Below are 26,441 nucleotides of genomic sequence, written 5' to 3'. Positions count from 1 at the left end.
TATTTTTTTTTATTTAAAGATTTTATTTATTCATTTGAGACACAGAGATACAGAGAGAGAAGAGAGCATGAGCAGTGGGAGAGGCAGAGGGAGAGGGAGAAGCAGACTCCCCGCTGAGCCAGGAGCCCGATGTGGGACTCGATCCCAGGACCCTGGGATCATGACCTGAGCCGAAGGCAGACGCTTAACCATCTGAGCCACCCAGGCGCCCTATTATTATTTTTTTTTAAAGATTTTATTTATTTATTTGACAGAGAGAGACACAGCAAGAGAGGGAACGCAAGCAGGGGGAGTGGGAGAGGGAGAAGCAGGCTTCCTGCAGAGCAGGGAGCCCGATGCGGGGCTCGATCCCAGGACCCTGGGATCATGACCTGAGCCCAAGGCAGACGCTTAACGACTGAGCCACCCAGGCGCCCCGTACTTATTTATTTTTAATAATCTCTGCATCCATCATGGATCTCAGGATCCTGAGATCAGGAGTCGCACGCTCCACTGACTGAGCCGGCCAGGTGCCCCAAAATATATTTTGACTGTTGGTTTGCATGCAGAGAACAGACTCATTCTTTCCGACAGCCTTAACTCAGCTGGTTCTTCCACTAAGAGGGGACAGCAAGCCCTGTTCCTGCATCTCCTTGCCAAGGCGGGAGGTGGAAAGTGATATCTGAGTGTGGTTCCAACTTCATTGTCCTCTGGTCCACACAGTAATCCTGAGAGTAGCCTGGTCGGGTAGCATCTTTTTCATTTTTCAGATAAGCAAACTGAGGCCCAGAGGGACCCAGCTAGAATCTGAGATCTGAGACCTCTTAGACCTAGACCAGGGTTTTTCAGCAATTGTGGCTGGATCGTTCTAGGCCGGGGTGGGGAGGGGTGCTCCTGGGCACTGTGGGGTGTTTAACAGCATCCCTGGCCCCCACCTACTAGATGCCAGGAGCGCCCCAGTTTCAGCAGCCTCAGGTGTCCCCAGAAATTGCCAAATGCCGCCAAGAGAACAAAAGTCATTTCTGGTTGAGAACCATTGACTTAGAAGGATCCTAGAAATACATGCTTGTCCCTCGATAGAAGAAAAGGGACAGGGACCTCTCCACGGTTCTCAAGCTGGTGAGCATGAGCTAGGGCTGAAGCCCGGGCCTCCCATGTCCCAGGCTGGAGGAGGGCCGCGAGAATAATCTCTGCACCTTGGGCTGGGGTTAAGAGCCCTGTGGTGTGAGCACAGGGACCTGGGTTCGAGTCCCGGCTCTAGCACTTGCTTACCATGAGCCTTGGGGCTCCACATCGCCTCTCTGAGCCTCCGTCTCCTCATGTAAGACAGAGGGTCATGGTAGTGTCTGCGTCTGCCAGGGTTGCTGGGGGAGCCCCATGAGCAAGCGCACATCAAGCACCTAGCACAGGCACAGTGCTGAGCAGGTGACGAGGCACTAGTTTCTAATGAGGCCAGGCTGGACGTGACCTTCCCACTCCACCTCAGTCACCCTCCTGATCCATTAAGGCACTGAGAGACATGAATGCTCACCTCCCTCACCAGACCATCGGGCTTGGGATGGTTGGAGGTCGGCTGGCTCTTAGCCTTTGTCTCCTGGTTCCTCTCTGTGCCCCATGCTTCTCTGTGTGGACCGGATTTCCCAAAACCTTTGCCGGCAGGCAGTTAGATCCCGTGGGCTGACCCCAGGAGATGCAGAGTTCCCGGCTTTATCTACAGGCACAAGGTAGGGCCAGTCACTTACCTTCCCAGAGAGTCCGTTTTCCCAATTGTGGGACAGGCCCGTTTGCCCCAGCCACCTGGCCGCACGTGAGAGTCACGAGTTGGACCCCAGTTAGTTGGGAGCTTGGCAGAAGCAAGGAGGGGTTTTAATCAGCAGTAGCTGTGTCCAGTGGCCCGGGCCTAGAGGCCAGGGCAGACCTGGCTGGTATCCCGCCTCTGTCGCATAGTCACTGTGATCCTGAGCTGTCACGCCACCTTTTCCTCAGCTGCAAAACGAGGGTGACAATTCATACCCAGTACACCCAGAGAGAGATGGTGAGCTTGGGGCAGGGGCTCGCTCTGAACCAGTGCCAGCCCTTACTGCAGCTGACCCTTCTGCGGGAGAGCCGTGGGCCTAGTCACTCAGCCTCCAAGCTGCTGTGCCTCCCCGCCATGGAGAACAGGGCTCATGTCTCCCTGCTCCCCACCAGGGCTACTGTGAAGAGAACCCGCGCCCTGGTGCAAGGTGTGACGAAGTCCATCGAGAAAGAGACATCATTCTCTCCTAGCGTTTGAGGTTCGGGGCCTGGCGTACTCTTTTTTTTTTTTTATAATTTTTTATTTTTTTTAAAGATTTTATTTATTTATTTGACAGAGAGAGAGACACAGCGAGAGAGGGAACACAGCAGGGGGGTGGGAGAGGGAGAAGCAGGCTTCCCGCTGAGCAGGGAGCCCGATGTGGGGCTCGATCCCAGGACCTGGGATCGTAACCTGAGCCGAAGGTAGACGCTTAACGACTGAGCCACCCAGGCACCCCAAACTCTTTTTTTTTTTTTTTTTTTTTTAAAGTAGGTTCCACACCCAACGTGGGACTTGAATTTACAACCCTGAGATCAAGAATGGGGCGTTCCACCGACTGAGCCGGCCAGGTGCCCCACCCTGAGAACTGATGAACTTTCTATTTCTATGAATTTGCACATTCCAGATATTTCACATAAATGGAGTCCTATTTGGCCTTTTACCCCTGGCTTCTTTCACTGAGCGTGTTTTGGGGCTTCATCCACACTGTAACCTGTGTCAGAGCCTCGTTCCTTTTTATGGCAGAGTAGTGTTCCCTTCTATAGCCGGCCCGTGTTGTGTTCATCAGTAGGTGGCCGTTCGCCTTGTTTGCAGAGAATGTAGCTTTAAAAAGTCTCAATCGCTCTCATAAAAAAAAAAGAGAGATCAGTTATTCAGTAAAGAAGTACCACGAAATAACACGATCAGGTTTTACACTCAGGCTCGGCTGTGCTGGGTACCCCAGGACTGTCGTGGGCACCCCATCTTGTGGCGCATTAGCTCTGCATTTCCTTGTCCCCCGTTAGCATGTGGGCTCCCCGAGGGCAGGGATGCTGTCTGGCTCACGTCTAGCCCCTGCCCCTTTGCATGCTTGGGACAATTTCTCAACTAAAATGTCACACCCTCCAAGTTTCCCCCCCAAAATGCACTTCAGAATGCTCCTGCCACTCCCCGATCCCTCGGCACCCACGTACCGGTGCTGTCCTGTCTCCCCGTCCCCACAGTGTGACGTTATTCTGCCGCAGCGTCTCCGGTCAGCCTCTCCCACCAGACCGTAAACCCCCTGGGGGCAGGGACTATGCTGTGCTCGCGTGTATGGGCTCACTGCCTGCCCCGCACGGCGCCCGGCACAGGGCGAGCTGGGAATGGGTGCTGTATAAGCATCTGCTGCTTCTGTGGCTCTTGTTGCCTGAGCGGGCACGCCGGGTGAAACAGAAATCACAGTGCCTAGCAGGTCAAGCCTGGAGGGCCTGTGTTCATAACGATTGAGAGTATTAATAATAGAAAAGTCAATTCTGGTGGACCTCTGGCCAGTCTGGGCACTGTCCTCAGTATGTCACATCCCACTTCTGCCTCATCCTGGCCACAGCCCTGTGAGGCCAAAATGGTGCCATCCGCATTGCTCGGTTTGGGAAACTGAGGCACTGAGTGGCTAAATAACTGGCCCAGGGTTTGATCTGTAATCCTAGCACCCCCTGCATGTGTCATCTCGCCCTCCAGTCTCCGTTCTCGGGGGCTTTCTGGGCTGCAGGTCCCCAGTTTGGAAAGTGAGGAGGCCAGACCCTGACATTTGAGACCCCGCCATGGGTTCTGTCCTCTGGGTCACCAGAGGATTTGGAAATCCACCCCAGCCTGATGGTGACTCATGGTCTGTGCCCCCCCCCCCACCCCCCAGCCGGTGAGCTCCTCTGACAGCGAGGCCCCTGAAGCCGACCCGGTGGGCGAGAGCGAGGACGACGAGGTCCGGGGGGTCATGGCCGTCACAGCTGTGACCGCCACAGCGGCCAGCGATAGGATGGAGAGTGACTCAGACTCAGACAAAAGCAGCGACAACAGTGGCCTGAAGCGGAAGGCGGCAGCCCTGAAGGTAGGGGCGGGGCGGGAGCTCCTGGCCTGGGGGGGCGGCAGGCAGCCCCCCCACCCCAGCCACGCCCTGGGCCTTCCTCCTCCCTCAGGAGGCCTCCGGCTGCCTCTGCCCCCTGCCCTGCCTTTCTTGTTTTTAATACGTGGTTTTATTCTGATGTATTTTATTATTTTTATTTGTTATTCTTTTACATGCGTCATCTCATTAACCTTTATAATATTGCTCAGTAGATATTACCATTTCCACTGTGTAGATTATCACCTCGGGGAAGGCTGTGTGTTTAGCGCGGCTCTCTAGTGTGAAGGTGAAATGCTTTCCTGTATTAACCCGACCTTTTACTCAACACCAGCTGGACTGAACAGATACTGGCGGAACTAGAATGCATGTGCTTGCTCTTGGCTTTTCCCTCCCAGGAGCCTCCTAGCTGAAATTATGCCCTTAGCCTGAATATGCAGATAATTTTTCTGCATGATTAACATGTTTTTTTTAACACACTTTTTAAAAATCGAGATACCATTCACATACCACAAAACTCACCCTTCCAAAATACACAATTCACTGGTTGTTAGTACATTCATGGAGCTGTGCAATCACCACCACTGGCTAGTTCCAGAACATTCCATGACTCCAGAAGAAACCCTGTCCCCGTCAGCAGTCATCCCCCATCCCTCCCCAGTCCCCAGCTCCCAGCCCCCACGTGCCCCCTTCCCGTCTGTGGATGAGCCTGTTCTGGACGTGTCACCCACGTGGAATCACACCCCGTGTGGCCTTCTGTGTCTGGTTCCCTCCCTGAGCGTCGTGGGCTCAGGGTCCATCCCCGGGGCAGCGCGTGTGGGCGCCTGGCTCCTGCTGGTGGCCATTTTCACGTGTTTGTCCGTTTACCGCCTGATGGCTGAGTGACGTTCCCGTGTGTGGTGGGCGCATTGTGTGTATCCGTTTATCAGTTGATGGACATCTGGGTTGTGTCCACTTTGGCTGCTGGGAACATAGTGCTGAGCACGGGTGTGTGCGGATTTCTGTGAGGACGAGAGTGTTCGGTTCTGGAGATAGTCTCTTTCGTGCCTTGTCTGCCTTTTGACTGCTTTTAAACATTCGGGTGCAAAATGAAAGGACTAGGATTTATCATCAACTTCTTCAACAGAGTAAGGCTTTCCTTTTATTATTTATAAAAATAACATTTGCTTTCGGTTCCATTCATAAGGGTCAGCCACGCTCATTGTAGGTTGAAAGGTGTAAAAAGTGTGGAGCGGCTGTAGTAGAAAAGGCCCACATTCCGTGGGAGGGCCTCCGTGCCGGGGACTGGACGCAACCTGACGTGTTTCTCCGCGGTCCCACCTGTGCCTCACACACAGGGCGGCTGCGTGAAGCCCGGAATTCCGGAATTGGTGATCATGTGTGTGAAATGCTGAGCATTTCTTTGTCCTTACGTCCGATATTAAGTAGTAGTCTTCAGCGGTTGAGAAGTAGTCTATAACATGGATGATTTCTAACCAATATATTATTAAGACTGTTGGGCATTTAGGTTTTTCCCCAGTTTTTACAATGTAGTGGCATCATTTTCTAAAGTTCCCCACTATTTCTGTTTACAGTTGCCGGGGAGGTTAAACAGAAATGTGTAGAAAATAGCCCCCCACCATGCCATCCCTTAGAGGTAAACCCATTTGTAAGTCAGTACTTAAATTTTTTTTTTTTTTTTTTTTGCCAGCTTTGCATTAAACAGATCTAAGTTCTTATTACAACACCTTTTAACCACGCGGGGAGAATTTAAGAGACCTTTTCCCTGGTAGCCTCGTGGCACCAGCACATTGCAGTTCTCCTTTCCCTGATCCGTGAGGAGCTGTGGTTTTCCGGCCGGGCCGGCTTTCTGTATTCTCTCTTCAGTTGACATTAACTTGTTGGTGTGTTTCTGTGGATCCACGTTCTGCTCTTCTCATCTATCCTCTGAATGGCTCCGTGGCAGACTTCCTTCATGAGGACCACACGACAGACCCTGACCCCAGCCCCGAGCCCTAGTAGCTCAGCACTGCCCGCCCCCCGGGGTCTGTTCTCTCTGGGGTTCCACGATCTCACTGCTTGGGGCCCCTCCCCACCGCCTTCCCTTGCACCCTGGCGTGTAGACATTGGGAGGGTAGGTCCTGGGTCATCTTAGTCCCCGTGATTCCTGCCTTTTTGTCTGGGGAATCCGGCCACGTCCCAGCTCTAAACGCTTACCTGGGACTGCCTCGAGAGTTACTGTCATAACTCTAGATTCCCTGAGCACCCCGGTTGAGAGTCCTGTGCTGGAGGGCTGAGAAGGGAGAGCATGCGGCACCCCTAGACCACAGACCGCCTGTGATTCGAGATCATTCCTGGAGGCTGGAAGTCTGAGATCAAGGTGTCGGCAGGGCTGGTTCCTTCTGAGGCCTCTCCTCGGTGTGCAGACACCCCCTCCCATCCTCATGTGGTTGTTACTCCGTGTGTGTCTGTGTCCTGAGCTCCTCTTCTTAGGAGGACACAGGTCATACTGGATTAGGGCCCCTTCAGTGACATCATTTTAACTTAATTACATCCTTAAAGATCCCTGTCTCCAAACGCTGTTCCCTTCTGAGGTCCTGAGGGTCAGGGCTTCACCATAGGAATTTTAGGGGGACAGGGCCTGGAGCAGGGGAGATGCTCAGGTAACTGTTGTTATGAGAACTGACACATTTCTCAGGTGTGACAAAACAGAGGGAAAATGTGGTGTACCTCAACAGTTGCCGGCTAGGAAGACCCAGGTCGTCCCTGGTTGAGATCTGTTTCTAAAGCTTGGTTCTTTCTTCATAAAAATTCTTTTTTTTTTTTTAATTTTTTTTTTAAAATATTTTATTTATTTATTTGAGAGAGAGAGAGTGAGAGAGAGAGCATGAGAGGACAGAGGGCCAGAGGGAGAAGCAGACTCCCCGCTGAGCAGGGAACCCGATGTGGGACTCGATCCTGGGACACCAGGATCATGACCTGAGCTGAAGGCAGTCGCTTAACCAACTGAGCCACCCAGGCGCCCTTCATAAAAATTCTTCTGTTGGCCTCTTTGGGTGGACGTCAGGGAACGCATGAACCCCTGAAACTGAATTCAGGCTGTATGCGTGCATGTGTGTATATGTGTATTTTTGTTTTTTTATTGAGGTGAAATTTACATTAAAAAGTAGCCATTCCAGGGGCGCCTGGGTGGCTCAGTCATTGAGTGTCTGCCTTCAGCTCAGGTCATGATCCCAGGGTCCTGGGATCGAGCCCCGCATCGGGCTCCCTGCTGGGCGGGAAGCCTGCTTCTCCCTCTCCCACTCCCCCTGCTTGTGTTCCCTCTCTCGCTGTCTCTCGCTGTCAAATAAATAAAATCTTTAAAAAAAAAAAAAAAAAGGTAGTCATTCCAGAACGCGCTGCTCAGTGGCGTGTGATCCATTCCCACCGTTTGTGCAGCCCCCACCTCTGTCTAGCTTCAGAGTGCATGCATATGTCTTTTTCTGGGGAAAGGATGCTTGGTTTGGTTTTTTCCTTCATTTTTTTTTTTTTATTGTGCTAAAGTACACATAATATAAAATTTGCCGTTTTAACTGCACAGCTCCGCGGCATGAAGCACACTCACACCATCCTGTAGCCACCCCCACCCTCCGTCTCCAGAACTTTCCATCTCCCCTCACGGAGACTCTGTCCCCATGAAGCGCAGACTCCCCACCCCCTGCCCCAGCCCCCACCCTCTCCTCTCTGTCTCTGTGGATGGGACTCCTCTGGGGACCTCCTGGGAGTGGGGTCCTGCAGGATGTGTCCTTCTGGGTCTGGCTCCTCTCACTGAGCACAGTGTCCTCACAGTTCAAGATCCGTGGTTTTTAATCAGATCCTCAGAAGGGTCCCTGCTGCCTCCCAAATGTTCCAGAACCTCAGCTCTTCTCTAGAGTGTGAGTGGCCAGGCGGGAGACAGCTCTGCTCCCACACAGGCTTTCCGATTGTTGATCTGTTTGGGCTGCTCCCCTACTAGATGTCGGTCTCAAAACGAACTCGAAAGGCCTCCAGTGACCTGGATCAAGCCAGTGTGTCTCCATCAGAGGACGAGAATTCAGAAAGCTCATCTGAGTCAGAGAAGACCAGTGACCAGGTGAGCAGGTGGCTGGCTCCGTGGGTGGGTGGGCGGGCAGGTGGACACACGCTTGGGAGCCGAACAGTGGTCAGCCGGGGGGCCCGTGCTCAGCCCCCTTCTCTCTGCCCAGGACTTCACCCCCGAGAAGAAAGCTGTGGTCCGGGCGCCTCGGCGGGGCCCCCTTGCGGGACGGAAGAAAAAGGTAGAGGTGTTTTGTTGTTTTGTTCCTACCTGCCTGTCTGTGGGAAACCCCGAGAGATCCTCTCCATGGTCACCGGGCACCGTCCATGGTTCGAGTCGGTCCTTTTTGGAGGAGGGTAGGTCACAGGCCACAGGGAGCCCTTGGGACTGCCACCTTCCACCTTCCACTTTCTTCCTCTGCCTCCACTGATGGCTTCAGCCCCTGGTTCCTGAGCTCAGTGTGTGCAGAGCACTTCCCTGGGGCCGGACCTGCCACGCCCCCACTGCTCCTGAGAGAAGCGCAGAGGCCAGTTTGGGCGATGGGGTGCTAGAGCGCTGGCCTTGGAAGGGAGTGAGGTGCCCCAGGCCATAGTGTGTGTTAGAAAGAGCTCTAACCGCTGGAGAAAACAGTGGCCCTCCTTGCCCCCGCCCCCCCACTCTGCCAAGGAGGAGATGAGGCCTGGGGGCGTCACACGCCACGACTGAGCCAACGATCGGGGTGCTGCAGGCACCTCGGGGGCTGCCTGTGATTCCCGGCCAACGTGAGCGGTTTCTGGTTGGAGGGAGGCAGCTGTTTGTGTCGGGGGCTGCAAGGGGCACTGAGGCCTGTTCTTGGCCTGTGTTCCTCTCACCTCCATGCCCCGGCCTCTCCCAGAAGGCGCCCTCAGCCTCTGACTCCGACTCCAAAGCAGAATCCGACGGGGCCAAGGGCGAGCCAGTGGCTGTGACCCCGTCAGCGCCGTCCTCCTCCTCCTCCTCCTCCTCTTCCTCTTCCGACTCGGACGTGTCTGTAAAGAAACCTCCTCGGGGCAGGAAGCCAGGTAGGGTCCCGGCGGTGTGCCCCCTCACCTCTGGCTGCCGGGGGCGGGTGCCCACATAGACCAGGCCACCCCTTCCTTTCCTGCAGCGGAGAAGCTGCCGCCAAAGCCCCGCGGGCGGAAGCCGAAGCCCGACCGGCCCCCGACCAGCTCGAGCAGTGACAGGTGGGTGCGCAGTGACAGGCCGGTGACGGGCCGGGGTGGTGTGGGTTGGGCCCGGCCCTGCAGCCCTCTAACCGGCCCGCACCCCCAGCGACAGTGACGAGGTAGACCGCATCAGCGAGTGGAAGCGCCGGGACGAGGAGCGGCGGCGCGAGCTGGAGGCCAGGCGGCGCCGGGAGCAGGAGGACGAGCTGCGGCGGCTCCGCGAGCAGGAGAAGGAGGAGAAGGAGCGGAGGCGCGAGCGCGAGCGCGGGGAGGCCCTGGCCGGGGGCAGCGGGGGCAGCAGCGGGGATGAGCTCGGCGATGAGGATGAGCCCGTCAGGAAGCGAGGCCGCAAGGGCCGGGGGCGGGGACCACAGTCCTCCTCTGACTCAGGGCCCGAGGCTGAGCTGCAGAGAGAGGTACGTCGCGCTGGGGTGCGTCCCGGGCTCCTGGGGAGGATGGTGACCGAGGGGCTTCTCCCTCGCGCCCACCCTGCCCACCCCTTCCAGCAAGTCAGTTCCTGACTTCCACCACCTGCGTGCCGGGTGCTATGCTGGGGCTCGAGGGCTGGGGTGTTGTGGTAACGCCGTGAATGAGAAACGGAGACCCTGACGTGAAGGAGCTGACGTTCAAATGAGGGAGACGGGACGACATGAGATACGTTCCAGAGTGTTTATTGCTAAGGACAAGAAAGGGTCAGGGGACAGCAGCTGTCGGGTGAGGTTTTCTGTTTTAGGTAGGGTGAACCCTAAAGGCTTTAGTTGAGAAGGTGCCATTAAGTAAGGATTGGAATGAAGTGAGAGGTGATCTGGGAAGATACCGCGGGGGCGGATAGCACTCTAGGCAGAAGGCACAGTCCATGCAAAGGTCCTGGGGCAGCACTGGGTCTGGCGTGTTGGAGGAATAGCCAGGAGGCCCATGTGGCTGGAACAGAGTGGGTGAGGAGGAGAGAGGGAGGAGGTGAGGGTAAGGAGGGGATGGGGCAGATTGTGCAGGGCCTTGGGAATCAAGGGGAGGACTTGGGTTTTTACCACAATGAGTGGGAGCCCTAGAGGGCTATGGGCAGAGGAGTAGGACCTGACTCGGGTGCTCACAGGTGCCCTGTGGCTGCTGCGGGAGGGACGGAGTGAGGGAGGGAGTCTGGGTGAGCGGCGAGCAGTGAGGAGGCCTCTGATGACTGGCAGTGACCATCAGGTGCCATGCAGTCCCGCAGGCCTGTCCGCTCCCCGCTCTCCTGGCACTCACAGCCCGCCTGAATCTGAGCCTGACTTTCCAGGCCTGTCACCTTCTGGATGGGGTCTATGTGACGGGAGGATAGGGGAAGCAGGACGACACTGTTCTCGCCCTGTCTCTTCCTTTGAACACAAAACGGGGACCAAGACCCCTGCCACAGGAGAAATGTGTGCGGTGGGTCTGCCCCACCCATCGAGGGAGTGGTCCTTTGGGGCCTGAGAGGCTGCTGCCTGGGGACAGGCTGGACACAGGAGTCCTCCTTCCCTCGCATCCTGCCCGTTGAACCAGGTCCCGACGGTGCAGAGGTGGTGGCGGGAAGTGTCAGGGCGTATCTCCGAGGAGGAGAGCCCCCACTGCCCCCACTGCCCCCACTGCCCGCCATTCCAGCGCTCTCTCTCTCTGGCCACCGTAGGCAAAGAAGGCAGCGAGACAGTCACAAGGCACAGAGCCCGCGAGGAGAGCCAGCCAGAAGGAGAAGAGAGGGCGCCCCGAGGAGAGGCCCCGAGCCAGGTCAGCACCTGTCCTGCCTCTGCTCCCACATCTACCTGGGGGCCCACCCGCCCCGTGCTGGTCCCTGCGGTTCTCAGCCTCCTGGGGACCCATCAGCCCTCACCCCTTATGGGAGTGACCCGATGTCCGAGTTCAGTCTTGGAGATAGAGCCAATCCAAGAGTCCCGTTCTTGGGGCCCCATCAGCTTACGTGGGAACCAGTGCTCCGGGACTGCAATTCTGCCCCCAGGGGCACCACGCTGTGTCTGTGGTCCTCAGGCTGGGGGTGCTCCTGGCATCGAGGGGGGCCAGGGTGCCCCCCCAGAGAGTGACCCACCCGATGTCAACAGTGCCGAGGGGAGGGACCGTCCCCCACACCAGTGGTTCTGAGACTCTGAGTCCGAGGCCCCCCAAGGTGGGGGACACAGCCCCTCTCCCTGCCCACTGGCCACATGAGATTCCATCAGTGAGGGAACCTGCCCATGGAACTTCGGCAGCTTCTGCCAAGTAGAGTGTCGAGTCCGAGCTGTGGAAACAAGCCGGTCATTGACGGGTGTCACATTGGGGCACCTTTCCGTAATTCGTTCACTCGGGTTTCCGTTAAGTCACCACCAACCCTCAGTCGTGTGTTCGTAATGATGCTAATTCTGAGACTTGATGTCGGTTACCAGCAAGAACCAGAGGGAGGGCTGCCATCCCTGGTCACTTCAGGTGACTGCCTAGACCAGGTCACGACGGGCCTGACCCCCCACCCCTCCCGCTTCCAGGGCCCCCTGAGGCTCTCCCTCCCAGTGGCTGTGGGTCCCCCACCACACACTCAGAGGGCGGCAGTGGCCGGGTCGGGGCTGCTGGACGGGAGTCCAGGGCGGGACTAAGGGGCGTGACTCCACAGGCCTGCGAAGGTGGAGCGAACCCGGAAGCGGTCAGAAGGCTTCCCGCCCGACCGGAAGGTGGAGAAGAAGAAAGGTGAGGGGCCAGGTCGCTGACAGGGAGGAGGCTGAGCCAACAAGGAGCTCACTCCTGTCACAACAGCGGTGCTAGGGCAGATCTCCGGCCCTCTCTGACGAAGGGGCGTGGGAGTCGGTCAGGCGTGGGGGGCCAGGCCCGGCGGCCCCTGCAGCCCCGCTCAGGCCCAGGTGTTGCATTCTCTCCTGGCCCCAGAACCTTCCGTGGAGGAGAAGCTGCAGAAGCTGCACAGCGAGATCAAGTTCGCCCTGAAAGTTGACAATCCGGTGAGGCCCTCGCAGGGCACCGAGGCCACGTTGCAGCCGCTTCCTCCGAGCCAAGCGGTCCCCCTGTCCCTCGTGTCTGGAGCTCCCTTAGAAGCCTCAGGAAACTGAGGCGAATCCAGGGTCTTTGTTCTCCCGGGTGTCCTCCCCGGAGGCCCCGGTTGACCCCCTCAGGTACATTGCTGGGGTCCCCAGCAGGTGGTGCCGAGCAGCCCTCCGAGTGCTGCGTCCCGACCACTGTTCCTGGGCTTCCCTGGCACTCTGCCTGCCACCCGGGGAGTCCCGCAGGGCCTGAGGGCTCCCTCAGCTAGGTGCTGCCCCTCCTCACCCCCTCCCCACCCCACAGGACGTGAAGCGGTGTCTGAACGCGCTAGAGGAGCTAGGGACCCTGCAGGTGACCTCACAGATCCTCCAGAAGAACACAGATGTGGTGGCCACGCTGAAGAAGGTACGGTGGGAAGCCCACAGTGGAGGGGCTGGTGGCAGGCGAGGCAGGAGTCTTCCCAGGGAGCCTGGGTTCCCGGCCGCAGCAGCCCTCGGTCTGGGAGGACACGGGCGCACTGGCAGGCCGGAGTGCCGGGGTCCACCGTGCTGTGCTCGTGGGAAGGTGCCGCTGGGGGTGGTGGCGCTGGGGGCGGGCGTGTGGCGGGGGGTGAGACCAGCTGCATCTCCTGAGCCAGGCCTCTTGCGGGCCAGATCCGCCGTTACAAGGCCAACAAGGAGGTGATGGAGAAGGCCGCGGAGGTCTATACCCGGCTCAAGTCTCGGGTCCTGGGACCAAAGATCGAGGCCATCCAGAAGGCGACCAGAGCTGGGGTGGAGAAGGAGAGGGCCGAGCTGGAGAAGGCCGCGGAGGCGCTGGCCGGAGAAGAGGCTGCCACGGAGAGGGCGGAGGTCGAGGCGAGCGCTGGTGAGCAGGCACCGCTCGGCGCTCCACTCCCCCCACCCTCCACCCCCCACGGCTAGAGTGGCATGTTCCTGCTGGCACTCTGCATGCCTGGCTGTGTCCCCAAGGTCGCCGGGGCCTGGTGCATGCACGTACCTGAGCTGCTCATAGAGCCTTGGAGGCAGACAGCGTGGGAGGCCGTGCGTTTGTGCACGCGGGCCATGTGTGGGAGCATTGCTGGGACAGGCCTCGGGTTGGAGAAAGAGGGTGTCTCCCCCAGGGACAGTGGCACTGGTCCCTGTCTAAAGGGAGGGCGGTCCTTCCTGCTGGGGTCACGTGGTGCCCACGGAGCTGCTGAGAAGTGTTCCTTCGGACCGGGGCAGGATGGCTCAGCTGAAGCCTCAGCAGCCCCAGGGACAGCCTGCAGGGGGCGTCGCCTTATTTCTGTGCCCGGCAGGCTTTTCCCCCATTGCCCATGGCCGCTCATTTACTGGCTCCTCCCTCTTTAGGCTTTTGTGTGCCTAGCCATCTAGGAGGTGTAGGGGTGGGGGGATGTGGGCGCACAGGATCAGGGCCCGCGAGGCAGGTGGTGCTTCCTTTAGGTCCCCTGACCCCAAACCAGTGGGCAGGGTTACGGGATCCCATGAGCCTCTCTCCCGCCAGATCTCTCAGCCCCAGTGAATGGCGAGGCCACGTCCCAGAAGGGGGAGAGCATGGAAGACAAGGAGCAGGAGGAAGGACAGAATTCCGAGGAGGGGCTGGGGTGTGGCTCCTCCGAAGAGCCGTTACACAACGAGTGAGTATCGCCGCGGGCGGTAGCCCTGGGGGGCCGCCTCCTGACAAGGCCTCCCCTGCGTGGGCTGCTCATTCTGCTGATGGCCGCAGGGACTTGTCCTGCACGCCGGCCTCCCACCCCCACCTTTGCCGCCGACCCCCCAGGTGCCCCATCGAGGGAGCTCCGCGGCTCTGGGCTGCTCTGGGAGGATGGCTTCCTCCCGGCGCTCCGGGAGTGGGCGCAGTGGGCTGCTTGGTGCTGACGCCGTGCTGAGGACCCCGGGCCTGCCCGCGCCTGGCGGGGGTCTGGCTGGGGCAGCGTAGGGGGCTCCGGACGTGGGCTGTACTCCCAGGGCGCTGGGTCTCTGTCGGCGGTGGGAAGCCGAGTGCTCACCCCCGGCCGCCTGTGCTCCCACCAGCAGCGCGCGGGAGGGCCCCGAGCTGGATGTGTCCGGGCAGGAGCGGCAGGAGCATGCGAGGGTGCGGATGGACTCGGAGTCCCTGGACGAGGAGGACAGCTGAGCCCCGGCGGCCAGGCCCACCCGGCACGCGTAGACGCCCCAGGCCTGCCCCGGCCCCCGCCCGCCACCCGCCGAGCAGAGACCTGTTGGGGAAGCGCTGTGCTGTCCCTTTGTATCTGTCCCTTGGGTTGTTTTTCTGCCTAACTTCTGTGATTTCCAACCGACATGAAATGACTATAAAGGGTTTTTTTAATGAAAGTCATTTTTATTGGCTTGGTTTTCTAGGATTGCTGGTGTAGCTGTCTAGGGCCCATCCAGGGACAGAGGGTTTAAGCCACAAGGTCACCGTTCACAGCGAATGTGAACTCGGTTCTGACACTGCCCCTGCCCGGCCTGGGCCTGCAGAGCTGACGGTGAGGGAGAGGGGAGGTGGGAGGCCTTTTTAGAAGTAACGCAGGCTCGAGCAGAGGCTGCGGTCTGATCCTCTCACATGCAGCATCCTAGAGCCCAGACATTCTTGCAGGGCCTTGCTCCCATTCCTGCTCCTGGCCGGGCTGCAGGGAAGACCCAGGGTCCCCAGACGCAGCAGCTTAGGGCATTCAAGCCATTCAGGCTTTGGGGGGTGCTGTGGGCTGGCCGTTGTCCTTGATGTTAAGAGGATGTGAGTGTTGGGGGCAGGCCTTGCTCTGTGACCTTGGACAAGTGGCACTCCCACTCTGGGCTTCTCGTTCCTCACCTGTAAAGTGGCCCCAGGCTCCCAGGGCCGGCACATGGATTTGGACAGACGTGTATGTGGTTCCCAGCCAGGCACCTGCATCGACAGTGGGGTCCACCGTGTGTCCTCCGCCCTGCCCCTCGTCAAGTGCCTCCATCCTAGCCGGGGCCGTGGTGCGGTGTGCGACTTCTGAGCCTGGCGCCCCCCCATTTGGTCTGGCTGGACTGAAGCTCCAGTGACTGCTCAGTTGGCGTGAATGGCCGTGTGCCCAGCGCCTCCACCTGTGGTGGAGACTGAGGAGGAAGGGGCCCCAGAGGCTTCTCGACCCGTCCCCGCGTCTCACCATGGCCGGCTCCTGGGAACTAATGACGACCCTTTGGGGAAAGCTGGCCTCGTGTCCTGAGCTTGGAGCGCTCCATCGTTTCTGAGAGGGGGCTGGTATGAGGGCACCTCAAGCCCTCCTTAAGGGAGGGAGGTAGCCTGATTGGGGGGGTTGTGGGTGGGATACGGGGGCTTCCTTGGCAGGGCTCCCCCCAGCTGGAGGACAGGTGAGGTCCAGTGAGGGGGAGCCTCAGCTTCCTCACGTGCCACCCATCTCGCGTGGCTGCCCTGGGCATTTAGGGACAGTGTGGCTGGGAAAGGGGACGCTGCGTGTGTCCCAGCCCGTGTTCTCCAGCCTGGGGTGAGTGTGGGACCGTGTTGAGCACATTTTGTCATATACCCCCTAGGGCCCCATCCCCCACGGGAAACACCTCTCGTTCCTTCCTCAGCCCAGGGGCCTTGGGGACCACAAGTCATCAGCTCTGGGGGTGGGCCGAGGCCACACTGGGTGTCAGCAGAGGCGGCGGGAGCCCGCGCCGGGTGACAGTGGCATTCTGGTACCTTCTGGTACAATGGAACACGGTTTGCTGAGGGCTGGGGTGTATGCTTCTGGAGTGAGGACAGTGCTCCAGGAGTCCAGGATGGAGGAGCACCTGCTGTGCCCGTAGCTAAAGGACCCAGACTGGGCTGCCCCAGAGATGAAAGGGTGCCTCGTGGGGGCTGCTGACTGGAGAACCTTCTAGACCTAGGCATGTTTCCACTTCTCTTTCCTAACTGGAGTGCTTGCTTGAGACCTTCAGGGGAAGGCCCTCTGTCAGCAGTCTTAGCGGCCCTGGGCCCCTGGGCCTTCGGAGAAGGCCCAGCGGTGCTTGGGAAGAAGGGGTGCACGGCGTAGGCAGGGCCAGAGCTGGGTGCGCGGTGCGGCTGAACTCAAAGTCCTGGGTGCCCCCCACAGGTGCTAGGCAGCGGCAGCGTGTGGGGTGCAGACCTCGGGGATTTGGGACTGGTTTGGGCTGGGGAGGAGGCTCCGCGGAGGGCTCCATGGGCAGGAGGGACCTACAGCTGCTGCCCAGCGGGGTGCAGGGCAAAGGGCCCCACCAGCCAGCAGGGCGGCGGGCCGTGCTGCACCCTCTCCAGCACCTGCTCCAGCTCCTGCCATGCCTGCCCCACGGCCCCGCGGCTCTGGCCCAGGCGCTCTGCCGGCAGCTCTTCCACGGAGCCGGCCGAGGAGACGAGGCCGTAGAGCTCACAGAGGCTGTGGCGCGCCTGCCCGACATGCTGCTGGAGCTCAGAGGGGAGGCCCTGCAGGCCGGAGGCCAGGGTGCTGTAGGCCACGTGGAGCCGCTGGATGAGGCCGCAGGCCCTGGACAGAGCCCCGGAGCCTGGCACCTGCGGGGGAGGGAAGGGGTGAGGTAAGCAGGAGTCGGGGGAGAAGAGCGGGAGCCGTGGCCCTTTGTTACATACCTCCTGGGGCGCGGCTCCCTCCACTCTGCTGCTCGGACCCTGGTCCAGCCATGGCTGGCTTTCTGGAGCCTGCTTGGCCCTTTCAATCTAGAAAGAGAGCCCAGCAGAGAAATGACGGCTTCTCAGCGGGGTCCTTTCACACTCTCCCCTGGGGACATTCCTGGGCCTGGCCCTAGAGCCTCGTGTCTAGACCTCTCCGTGGCGTGGTGGAAGAGCCAGCTGTGTCAGGATGGGCAATAATCCATGTTCCTGGGCTTGTCAGAGACCAAGTAACAAACACTTCCCAGCTCAAAATCCTTGCATAGCTCCCCAGTGCCTTTTGGATAAGATCCAGCTCTTCACCATGGCCTACACTGCTCCCTGGGACTGCCCAGACCTCATCTCCTGCTGACACTGTCACACTCTGCTCTGGACACGCTAGCCTCATTTTGTCCTCTGACCACTTCCAGCATGCTGCTGCCTCAGGGCCTTTGCACATGCTGCCTGCTCAGCCTGGAGCATGCTTCCTCTGGCCTTACACGTGGTGCCCATCCGATCTCGGCTCGAGGTTGTCCTCCAGGTGAGGCCTTCCCCGGCCACCCAGTGCAGTGGCCTCTAGTCCTCCCTGTCAGATTTCATTATTCTCAGAGGCACATCACTGTCGAGTTATTGCAGATGTTTGTTTCGTGGCTGTTTATCTCCCCCTTTGGGTGGAGATAAAACTCTTTTGGCAGTTTTCCTTCCTTGATTGTTGGGTCCCCGGCACATAGGGGCCTCCCTAGCCCCACCACCAATCTTCGTTGTCCCAGCAACTGGGGAGTGGGGGGGCAGCACGTGGGCCAGGTGTGGACTCCCAACTGGCAGTCAAACTCCCAGCGCACCCCGCGGCAACTCCCATCTGGGGCCCGCTAGTCAGCTCCAGTTTCCCCCATCCAAAACCAAGCTCTCACTGTTCACCCTCAGCCCACTCGGCACCTCCCCTGGGGTCCCCTGCTAAAAATCTCCCAGGCAGAGTGCCTGGCTGGTTCAGTCGGGGGAGCTTGCGGCTCTCAGTCTCAGGGTTGTAAGTTCAAGCCCCATGTTGGGTATAGAAGTTACTTAAATAAGATACTTCAAAAAAATTTTAAGTCTCCGAGGTTCCTTAGGGTCCCTCTCTCTCATGCCCCACATCTAGCCCGCCCACAGACCCGGCAGCCCTGCTCTGGAGGCACATCCTGAACACAGGTGCCTCTCGCTGCCGCTGACACTAGCCCTGAGGCCCCATTGTCCTTCACTTGCCAGGATTTTTGTGGAAACCTCACTGATCTCCCAGGTCCAGCCTGTTCTCCCTTCAGCAGCCAGAGTGACCCCCTAGCAAAACCTCTGTTGGGTCAGGCCAGTGCTCCGTCCCGGGCGCTGGGGGGGGGGGGGAGGGGGGAGGGCTGAGCACCATCCCTGGCCCCACCCCCCTCGATGCCAGGTGCACCTTTTCCCACAGTCGTGACAGCTACAGATGCCCCCAGACAGGGCCCAGCGTCCCAGAGGCCTGATCATCCCCATCGAGACCCCACGGATTGGACCAGTGCTCTTCAAACTGAGGCTCACCAGAGAGTGCGGGGCACTGATTGAAAACAGTTGCGTGGGCACCCCCCGGGGATCCCGACTCAGGCCGCGCCACCGGGTTCCTCCCTGCGTGTGTAAGTGAGGCTGATGTATCTCAACATCTAAAACTCAGCTTGGGAACCGGGAGGTCCTCAGAGCTGGGGGTCCCTCCGTGGGCTGCTGCTGGACTGTGTGCAGCCCGCCCCCCAGCGTGAGTGGCAGCTCTCAGCGGTGCCGAAGGCCTGGGGGAGGCTGGGGAGCTACTCTGAGGAAGGTGCCGTGGGGAGGGCAAGGCTCTTACCAGCTCGAAGGAGTCCTCCAGCTGGGCCAGCGCAGCCCTGGCCTGGAACTGGCTGTGTTGCAGGTGGCTCAGGGCGTGCTCAAAAGCCCGCTGGCGGAAGCCGGGGGCCAGGTCACCCAGACGCACGAAATAGCTGCCGCGGTCGGCCGTGAGCACCTTTGGCTCAGGTTCGGACGCAGCAAGCCGAGCTGGAAAGGAAGACGGGATTCCTCAATCTGAGAGGCCCCTGGAAAATCCAGGGCTTGGGTTTTACAGAAGCCAAGCCCTCCCAGGGGGTGGGCCCGGCTATGCTGTTCTCACCTTGCTCCTCGGCATCCATGGGGTGGAAGATATCCCCCAGCTCCCCCAGCTCGTCCTGGAGCGTTGCAAAGCTCACGGCTCCTTCGTGTCCTGCATCCTCCCTGCCCAGGGTGGCCCCATGGGTGTCCGTGGCCACGGCAGTGGCTTCCCTGGCAAGGTCCAGGCCGGTACAGAGAGTGTCCGGGGCGCTGGATACCCCAGAGGACAGAGCCTCCTGGGGTCTCAGGATAGTTTGCTCCCCTCCTTTGTCTGGGGCACTGTAACTGGGGAGTCCACTGTCCTGGGTACCAGGTAACCAATTCTGAATGGTCTGCACTGTCTCTTTGGCCACACTCCCTGCCCCGGTGAGCCCAGTGGACACTGCATCTTTGGTGCCAGTCAGGACGGTCTTTGAGGTGTCCATGCCAGTCTGGACAGCTCCTTTGGCCACATTCATGGCACCGGTCATCCCACTGCACACGGTGTCCTTGGTGCCCGTCACGACAGTCTTGGTGGTGTCCAGGCCAGTCTGGATGGTGCCCTTGGCCAGGTTCGCTGCCCCTGTCACCCCAGTGGACACTGCATCTTTAGTGCCTAGGACAACATTCTTGGTGGTGTCCAGTCCAGTCTGAACAGTGCTCTTGGCCACGTTCATTGCCCCAGTGAGCCCAGTGGACACTGCATCCTTGGTGCCCATGAGGATGGTCTTTGAGGTGTCCAGACCTCCCTGGACAGCTCCTTTGGCCACATTCATGGCACCGGTCACCCCACTGGACATGGTGTCCTTGGTGCCCATCAGGACGGTCTTGGTGGTGTCCATGCCAGTCTGGGCAACTCCTTTGGCCACATTCATGGCACCGGTCACCCCGCTGGACACGGTGTCCTTGGTGCCTGTGGCGATGTTTTGGGTCGTATTGAGCCCAGTTTGCACGGCTCCCTTGGCCATGTGCGCTGCCCCTGTCACCCCAGTGGACGCTGCATCCTTGGTGCCCATCAGGACGGTCTTGGTGGTGTCCATGCCAGTCTGGACAGCACCTTTGGCCACATTCATGGCACCGGTCACCCCGCTGGACACGGTGTCCTTGGTGCCTGTGGCGATGTTTTGGGTCATATTGAGCCCAGTTTGCATGGCTCCCTTGGCCATGTTCGCTGCCCCTGTCACCCCAGTGGACACTGCATCTTTAGTGCCTGTGACAACATTCTTGGTGGTTTCCAGGCCAGTCTGAACAGTGCCCTTGGCCATATTCATTGCCCCAGTGAGCCCAGTGGACACCGCATCCTTGGTGCCCGTCAGGACGGTCTTGGTCGTATCCATGCCAGTCTGGACGGTACCCTTGGCCATACCCAGTGCTCCTGTGAGCCCAGTAGATAGGGTATCTTTGGTGCCAGTTAGGACAGTCTTTGAGGTGTCCAGACCTCCCTGGACAGCTCCTTTGGCCACATTCATGGCACCGGTCACCCCACTGCACACGGTGTCCTTGGTGCCCGTCAGGACAGTCTTGGTGGTGTCCAGGCCTGTCTGAACGGTACCCTTGGCCATGTTCACTGCCCCTGTCACCCCAGTGGACACTGCATCCTTGGTGCCCGTCAGGACAGTCTTGGTGGTGTCCATGCCAGTCTGGACAGCTCCTTTGGCCACATTCATGGCACTGGTCATCCCACTGCACAAGGTGTCCTTGGTGCCTGTGGCGATGTTTTGGGTCGTATTGAGCCCAGTTTGCATGGCTCCCTTGGCCATGTTCGCTGCCCCTGTCACCCCAGTGGACACTGCATCTTTAGTGCCTGTGACAACATTCTTGGTGGTTTCCAGGCCAGTCTGAACAGTGCCCTTGGCCATATTCATTGCCCCAGTGAGCCCAGTGGACACTGCATCCTTGGTGCCCGTGAGGACGGTCTTTGAGGTGTCCAGACCTCCCTGGACAGCTCCTTTGGCCACATTCATGGCACCGGTCATCCCACTGCACACGGTGTCCTTGGTGCCCATGAGGACGCTCTTTGAGGTGTCCATGCCACTCTGGACAGCTCCTTTGGCCACATTCATGGCACCGGTCATCCCACTGCACACGGTGTCCTTGGTGCCTGTGGCGATGTTTTGGGTCATATTGAGCCCAGTTTGCACAGCTCCCTTGGCCATGTTCGCTGCTCCTGTCACCCCAGTGGACACTGCATCTTTAGTGCCTGTGACAACATTCTTGGTGGTGTCCAGTCCAGTCTGAATGGTGCTCTTGGCCACGTTCATTGCCCCAGTGAGCCCAGTGGACACTGCATCCTTGGTGCCCGTGAGGACGGTCTTTGAGGTGTCCAGACCTCCTTGGACAGCTCCTTTGGCCATATTCATGGCACCGGTCATCCCACTGCACATGGTGTCCTTGGTGCCCGTGAGGACGGTCTTTGAGGTGTCCATGCCAGTCTGGACAGCACCTTTGGCCACATTCATGGCACCGGTCATCCCACTGCACACGGTGTCCTTGGTGCCTGTGAGGACGGTCTTTGAGGTGTCCATGCCAGTCTGGACAGCACCTTTGGCCATATTCATGGCACCGGTCATCCCACTGCACACGGTGTCCTTGGTGCCCGTGAGGATGCTCTTTGAGGTGTCCATGCCACTCTGGACAGCTCCTTTGGCCACATTCATGGCACCGGTCATCCCACTGCACATGGTGTCCTTGGTGCCCGTGAGGACGCTCTTTGAGGTGTCCATGCCACTCTGGACAGCTCCTTTGGCCATATTCATGGCACCGGTCATCCCACTGCACGCGGTGTCCTTGGTGCCCGTGAGGACGCTCTTTGAGGTGTCCATGCCACTCTGGACAGCTCCTTTGGCCATATTCATGGCACCGGTCATCCCACTGCACGCGGTGTCCTTGGTGCCCGTGAGGATGGTCTTTGAGGTGTCCATGCCACTCTGGACAGCTCCTTTGGCCATATTCATGGCACCGGTCATCCCACTGCACATGGTGTCCTTGGTGCCCGTGAGGATGGTCTTTGAGGTGTCCATGCCAGTCTGGACAGCACCTTTGGCCATATTCATGGCACCGGTCATCCCACTGCACATGGTGTCCTTGGTGCCTGTGAGGACGCTCTTTGAGGTGTCCATGCCAGTCTGGACAGCACCTTTGGCCATATTCATGGCACCGGTCATCCCACTGCACACGGTGTCCTTGGTGCCTGTGAGGACGGTCTTTGATGTGTCCATGCCAGTCTGGACAGCTCCTTTGGCCACATTCATGGCACTGGTCATCCCACTGCACACGGTGTCCTTGGTGCCTGTGGCGATGTTTTGGGTCGTATTGAGCCCAGTTTGCACGGCTCCCTTGGCCATGTTCGCTGCGCCTGTCACCCCAGTGGACACTGCATCTTTAGTGCCTGTGACAACATTCTTGGTGGTGTCCAGTCCAGTCTGAACGGTGCTCTTGGCCACGTTCATTGCCCCAGTGAGCCCAGTGGACACTGCATCCTTGGTGCCCATGAGGATGGTCTTTGAGGTGTCCAGACCTCCCTGGACAGCTCCTTTGGCCACATTCATGGCACCGGTCACCCCGCTGCACACGGTGTCCTTGGTGCCCGTGAGGACAGTCTTGGTGGTGTCCAGGCCAGTCTGGATGGTGCCCTTGGCCACATCCACTGCGCCAGTGACCCCAGTGGCCACGGTCTCCTTGGTGCCCGTGAGTGCAGACCGGGTCATGCCCAGGCCTCCCTGCACCACACCTTTAGCTGTGTCCACCATGTTGGCCATCCCAGAGGAGATGGCACCCTTGGTCTTGGTCATCTTAGAGCACACCGGGTCCTTTGCCCCAGAGGTCATCTGATAAGAAAGGACACAAGTGGTCAAGAGGACAGCTGGAGACACTGCACCCCAGACTTCATCCAAGCTGATCCCTCGTGTGCTTCAGGGAGGGGGACTGTCCCCCAGAAAGCCAGCCGCTCACCTCCCACCCCAACACACTTTCCTCTCGTGCTGGTATCCAGCCTCAAGCAGCCCTGTCCCAGTGGCAGATGGTCCCCATTGTTGATGGCAGGTCCCTACAGCTCCAGAGCCCTTGCCAAAGTCCCCTGAACTTGGGCTCAATGCCACTCATTGAATGACATAGTGTGTTCACCCTGCCTACTCTTTACTTTTGGCAGCTTTTGAGCCTGGTTTCCCCGTGAGTGGGGAGACCAACTCACTCATTAAAAAGAACATCTTCAAGTAAGAGAGGAGAATCAACATTTAGAAGAGTAATACCTGCAAAAGGACAGGGACAAGTATTGGGTTTGAGTCATGGGATCCCGTCAATGATTTTCATCATTTTTGACCTCCCAAAGGGCGGTTTCTCTAGTTAGTTGAACTAACAAAGGGTGGTGATGGTCTCAGAGTGCCAGCAAGCAGTTTCAAGCACGAGTGTGCTGTTTGTAAGCCAGGGCTCCTGCACTGGGGTGCTTCTACCCTCCAGGGGACGCCGGGCGGCATCTGTGGATGTCTGGGCTTGCTGCGACTCGGGGGAGAGGGTGCTCCTGGCATCGAGTGCACCCTCCCTGCAGTGCCCGGGACGTCCCACAACCAAGACTTATCTGGCTCCAAACAGCCAGACTGCTGAGGGGGAGGAGCCCAGAGATTTTATTCTCACCAGTGCCTGCCTGCTGCCCAGCATCATTTCAAGTGGGCATTTGGGCTCCTGCCTATGGAGACCGGAGTTCAAATCTCAGCTCTCTGCTCCCCGCTAGCCCCTCGCTGTGTGACCTCAGGCAAGCCATGTCCCCTCTCTGAGCTTTGTCTAGAGCATGGTGGCTAAAACAGCGCCTCCTTCAAGGATTATGGAGGAAGGGAGTCAAGGTGCCTGAAGCACTTTGCAGGTAGTAGGTGCTCAATTAATGTGGGTCGAGAGAGGCAAGGAGTGGAGAGGAAGAGGGGGAGGGAACAGGGTGTGGCTGCCACGGTCTGTTTTAATCTGGGCCGGAGGGCCTCTGGTGTCCTTCCCCCTTTGTCTTTGCCATCTGGCTGAGCTGAGGGCGGAGGAGTCCTAACAGGGCTCTGGAATCAGTCTCTCCGCTTGGCCAGGCCTTGGGGATGTGATGGCGCGGGAGGTCCCCATCATCGGGGCAGCCTCCACCTGCCCAAGGTTCAGGTACTACACTACCACGCCTCGCTGTGTGACCTTCGGCCGGTGGCTCGCCTTCTCTGTGCTTCAGCTGCCGTGTGGGGTACTATGGCTCCCTTCCTCCCGGGGCCCGTTAACTGTGGAGCAGCACGCAGAACGCACTGAGCCCAAAGCCCGACGCACGGTGAGTTGCCCGTGTTTTCGGTCCCGTGATGCTAGACGGAGCCGGGGAGGTGGGGGGGGCGCTGTCTGTTGACCCCGTGGAGCCCTGCCGTGCTGATGTGCACACAGAAGCTCGGAGGGGAACCAGTACCCGGAATCCCACAGCAGGACACACACGGGCGTCTGCCCTCTGCTTGGCCTGTGACAACCCCTCGGAAGGCGGGAACCGAAACATCCCGGGAGGGGCCCCAGAAGGAGGTGGGGACCATCCGGCTCTGCCAGCGCCTCTCACCTTATCTGAAGGCGGTGGTAGCTTCTCCCCATCGGCCGTCTGCTCCAGGTTGGTGGCTGCTGGGGGGACAGGAGCTGGTCAGGCTACCGGGAAGGGCAAGGGACGTGGGCTGGCATTGGCCACCCCGGTGCCCGTTGCGCAATTGGTGGGCACAGCCTGAAAGGTCAGGAATGTCCCAGCCACCCTGCCAGGGACAGCAGGAGGGGACATCCACGGCCACAGGTCTGGCGCCATCCCTGGCCCAGCGAGAGGCTCCGCTGACCTCCAGGGTCTCGGGCTCCTGGAGCAGAAGTTCTCTGGAGTTTTCCCTGCCCGGACACTCCCCCGAGGGGGACGGCAGGAGGACTCAGGGCCCCGCCCCCCGCCCCTGCCGCGGCTGGCAGCTACTCGTGGGGCCCAGGTATGTGGAGCAGAAGTCAGCAGCCCCAGGCTCCGGGCCCAGAGTAAGGTCCGGTCCAGGCAGCCGCCCCAAACCCACGCTCCCCTGCATCGGCCCCTCTGCGCGCCCCAGGGCTGCCCGAAGGGTGGAGAGCCCCCCCCAGGCTGTGTGAGCCCCAGGAAGCCGGTGCCCCTTTCTGGGAACCGGGAGGGAAATCGTCAATGAGCTCAGACATGGGGAACACCAGGTCCTGGTCCGTGGTGCATCAGAAATGGGGTGGGAGGCAGGGGAGGGGTCGAGAAAGTAGGGGACATCGCAGGGAGACAGGCTGTGTTCACAACCCCACTGTTGCTGCTTACGCTACTTTGGGCCACTCACCTGCCATATTGATGCCTCAGTTTCCCCATCTGGCACTAAATGAGCATGCCAGCCCCGTAGTGTCTATTGAGATGACGCTGACACATACGAACCACCCCCAAATGGCCAAAAGCCCCCTCTGGGGGGTTTCTTCCTGGGGCCCACCTCCAGAGCCCCTGCCCCGTGGAGCTGTCCACTCACCCTCGGGCTGGGGCTGGGCAGAGGCTCCTGCGGGATCGGCGACTGGCTGGGCCTCTTTCGCTGAGCTGTGGGCGCTGGCCATCAGGTTCCGGGCAGAGCTGAAGCCAGGCAGGGACCCCAAGAAGCCCCCCAGGGTCTACATGGGGCAAGGGGCAGCGTTAGCAGGGCTGGGCCTTGGGGACAGGGTGGGAGAAAGCATCAGACAGCCCTGGGTTCCTGTGTCACCTCACCCTTGTTCCTGGGTGACCCCAGGAAGGAGTCTTAGCCTCTCTGAGTCTCAGTTTCCTTGTCTGGGCAATGGGCAGAGTCAGCCTGCCTCCCGTACGGAGAAGGTCATCCTCCGGGTCTCCAAAGACCTCTTCCTTCCACAGCCCCCATTTCACAGATGGGGAAACCGAGGCTCAGAGAGGGGCCACGGCTGGTTCAAGATCACACAGTGGGGAAAGGAGCTGAGGGTTGCTCGAGGCCCCCACTCCCCCCACCCATCCTCCAGCTTGGGACAGGAGGGAAGAGTGGGTTCCATGGCTCTTGGAGGCTTCCCACCCCACCTGGGAAGCCCCTCCGGACCCCAGTACTGTGGAGGTCACCTTGCCAAGGCTCTGGGGGGCTCCCAGGCCCTGGCAGGGATCTCCCCCTCCCACGCCTCCCCTTACCTTGCCCTTGGGTTTGGGAGGATCCTGTCCTCCTTCTTCGTGGGCGGACATGGTAATAAAACTCTAAGCAGCTGGAAGGGGGGCGGAGAGGGTGTGTGAATAGGGGGCCCCCAGGCCTCCTGCCCCACGCCCGTAAGCCAAGCGGCCCCCCGACCACACCCCCAGCCTCACCCTGGCATTGCTCACCTGGAGTGCGTGAGGGCCCTTCGGAGCCCCGGAGGCACAGCCCGCTGCCGGCTCCGCTCTCAGCTGCCAGGCCTTATAGGGTCTGGGGCAGG

The 26,441-nt window shown here is 59.4% G+C and overlaps 2 protein-coding genes across 7 annotated transcripts in view; one reads left to right on the top strand and one right to left on the bottom strand.

Moving 5' to 3' along the window:
* HDGFL2 (HDGF like 2) overlaps positions 1-14,659 on the top strand; it is a 20,659-nt gene extending 6,000 nt beyond the window's left edge. Inside the window, exons 4-16 of one of the 4 annotated variants that reach the window (XM_036115999.2) lie at positions 3,912-4,103; positions 8,089-8,205; positions 8,318-8,389; positions 9,026-9,188; positions 9,275-9,350; positions 9,439-9,748; positions 10,975-11,072; positions 11,944-12,017; positions 12,213-12,283; positions 12,627-12,728; positions 12,977-13,190; positions 13,830-13,962; positions 14,360-14,659. In XM_036115999.2, the coding sequence (XP_035971892.1) occupies positions 3,912-4,103; positions 8,089-8,205; positions 8,318-8,389; positions 9,026-9,188; positions 9,275-9,350; positions 9,439-9,748; positions 10,975-11,072; positions 11,944-12,017; positions 12,213-12,283; positions 12,627-12,728; positions 12,977-13,190; positions 13,830-13,962; positions 14,360-14,462 (1,725 nt within the window). In that variant the 3' untranslated portion in view covers positions 14,463-14,659. Of the gene's footprint in view, positions 1-3,911; positions 4,104-8,088; positions 8,206-8,317; positions 8,390-9,022; positions 9,189-9,274; positions 9,351-9,438; positions 9,749-10,974; positions 11,073-11,943; positions 12,018-12,212; positions 12,284-12,626; positions 12,729-12,960; positions 13,191-13,829; positions 13,963-14,359 lie in introns of those variants that run through there. The other 3 variants (XM_036115998.2, XM_036115997.2, XM_078057302.1) reach the window with 3 other exon arrangements.
* On the bottom strand, positions 14,646-26,441 carry PLIN4 (perilipin 4). 3 transcript variants are annotated; one of them, XM_078057260.1, is made up of 8 exons: positions 26,350-26,441; positions 26,164-26,234; positions 25,511-25,646; positions 24,574-24,632; positions 19,063-22,846; positions 18,763-18,950; positions 16,902-16,988; positions 14,646-16,826 (listed from the first exon to the last, which is right to left on the bottom strand). In XM_078057260.1, the coding sequence occupies exons 2-8, from the start codon at positions 26,212-26,214 to the stop codon at positions 16,494-16,496; spliced, it is 4,638 nt and encodes a 1,545-aa protein (XP_077913386.1). In that variant the 5' UTR covers positions 26,215-26,234; positions 26,350-26,441; the 3' UTR covers positions 14,646-16,493. The 3 variants fall into 3 exon arrangements, with proteins under 3 accessions (XP_077913386.1, XP_077913390.1, XP_077913396.1); XM_078057264.1 differs by having other exon boundaries at positions 24,574-24,629; XM_078057270.1 differs by lacking the exon at positions 16,902-16,988.

Source organism: Halichoerus grypus, chromosome 1 (assembly GCF_964656455.1).
Source record: "Halichoerus grypus chromosome 1, mHalGry1.hap1.1, whole genome shotgun sequence".
In the NCBI taxonomy this organism is placed as follows: domain Eukaryota; kingdom Metazoa; phylum Chordata; class Mammalia; order Carnivora; family Phocidae; genus Halichoerus; species Halichoerus grypus.
Note: the sequence above shows the minus strand (reverse complement) of the source record. Positions and strands in the feature narration are given on the sequence as shown.

Bases quoted from the DNA above. Each gene is read 5' to 3' on its own strand.
- PLIN4 (XM_078057260.1), bottom strand. From the start codon at position 26,214: ATGTCCGCCCACGAAGAAGGAGGACAGGATCCTCCCAAACCCAAGGGC. The intron at 18,951-19,062 runs GTGAGAACAGCA...CTTCCTTTCCAG, and splicing joins CATGGATGCCGAGGAGCAAG to CTCGGCTTGCTGCGTCCGAA. The intron at 16,827-16,901 runs GTATGTAACAAA...CCTCCCCCGCAG, and splicing joins AGGGAGCCGCGCCCCAGGAG to GTGCCAGGCTCCGGGGCTCT.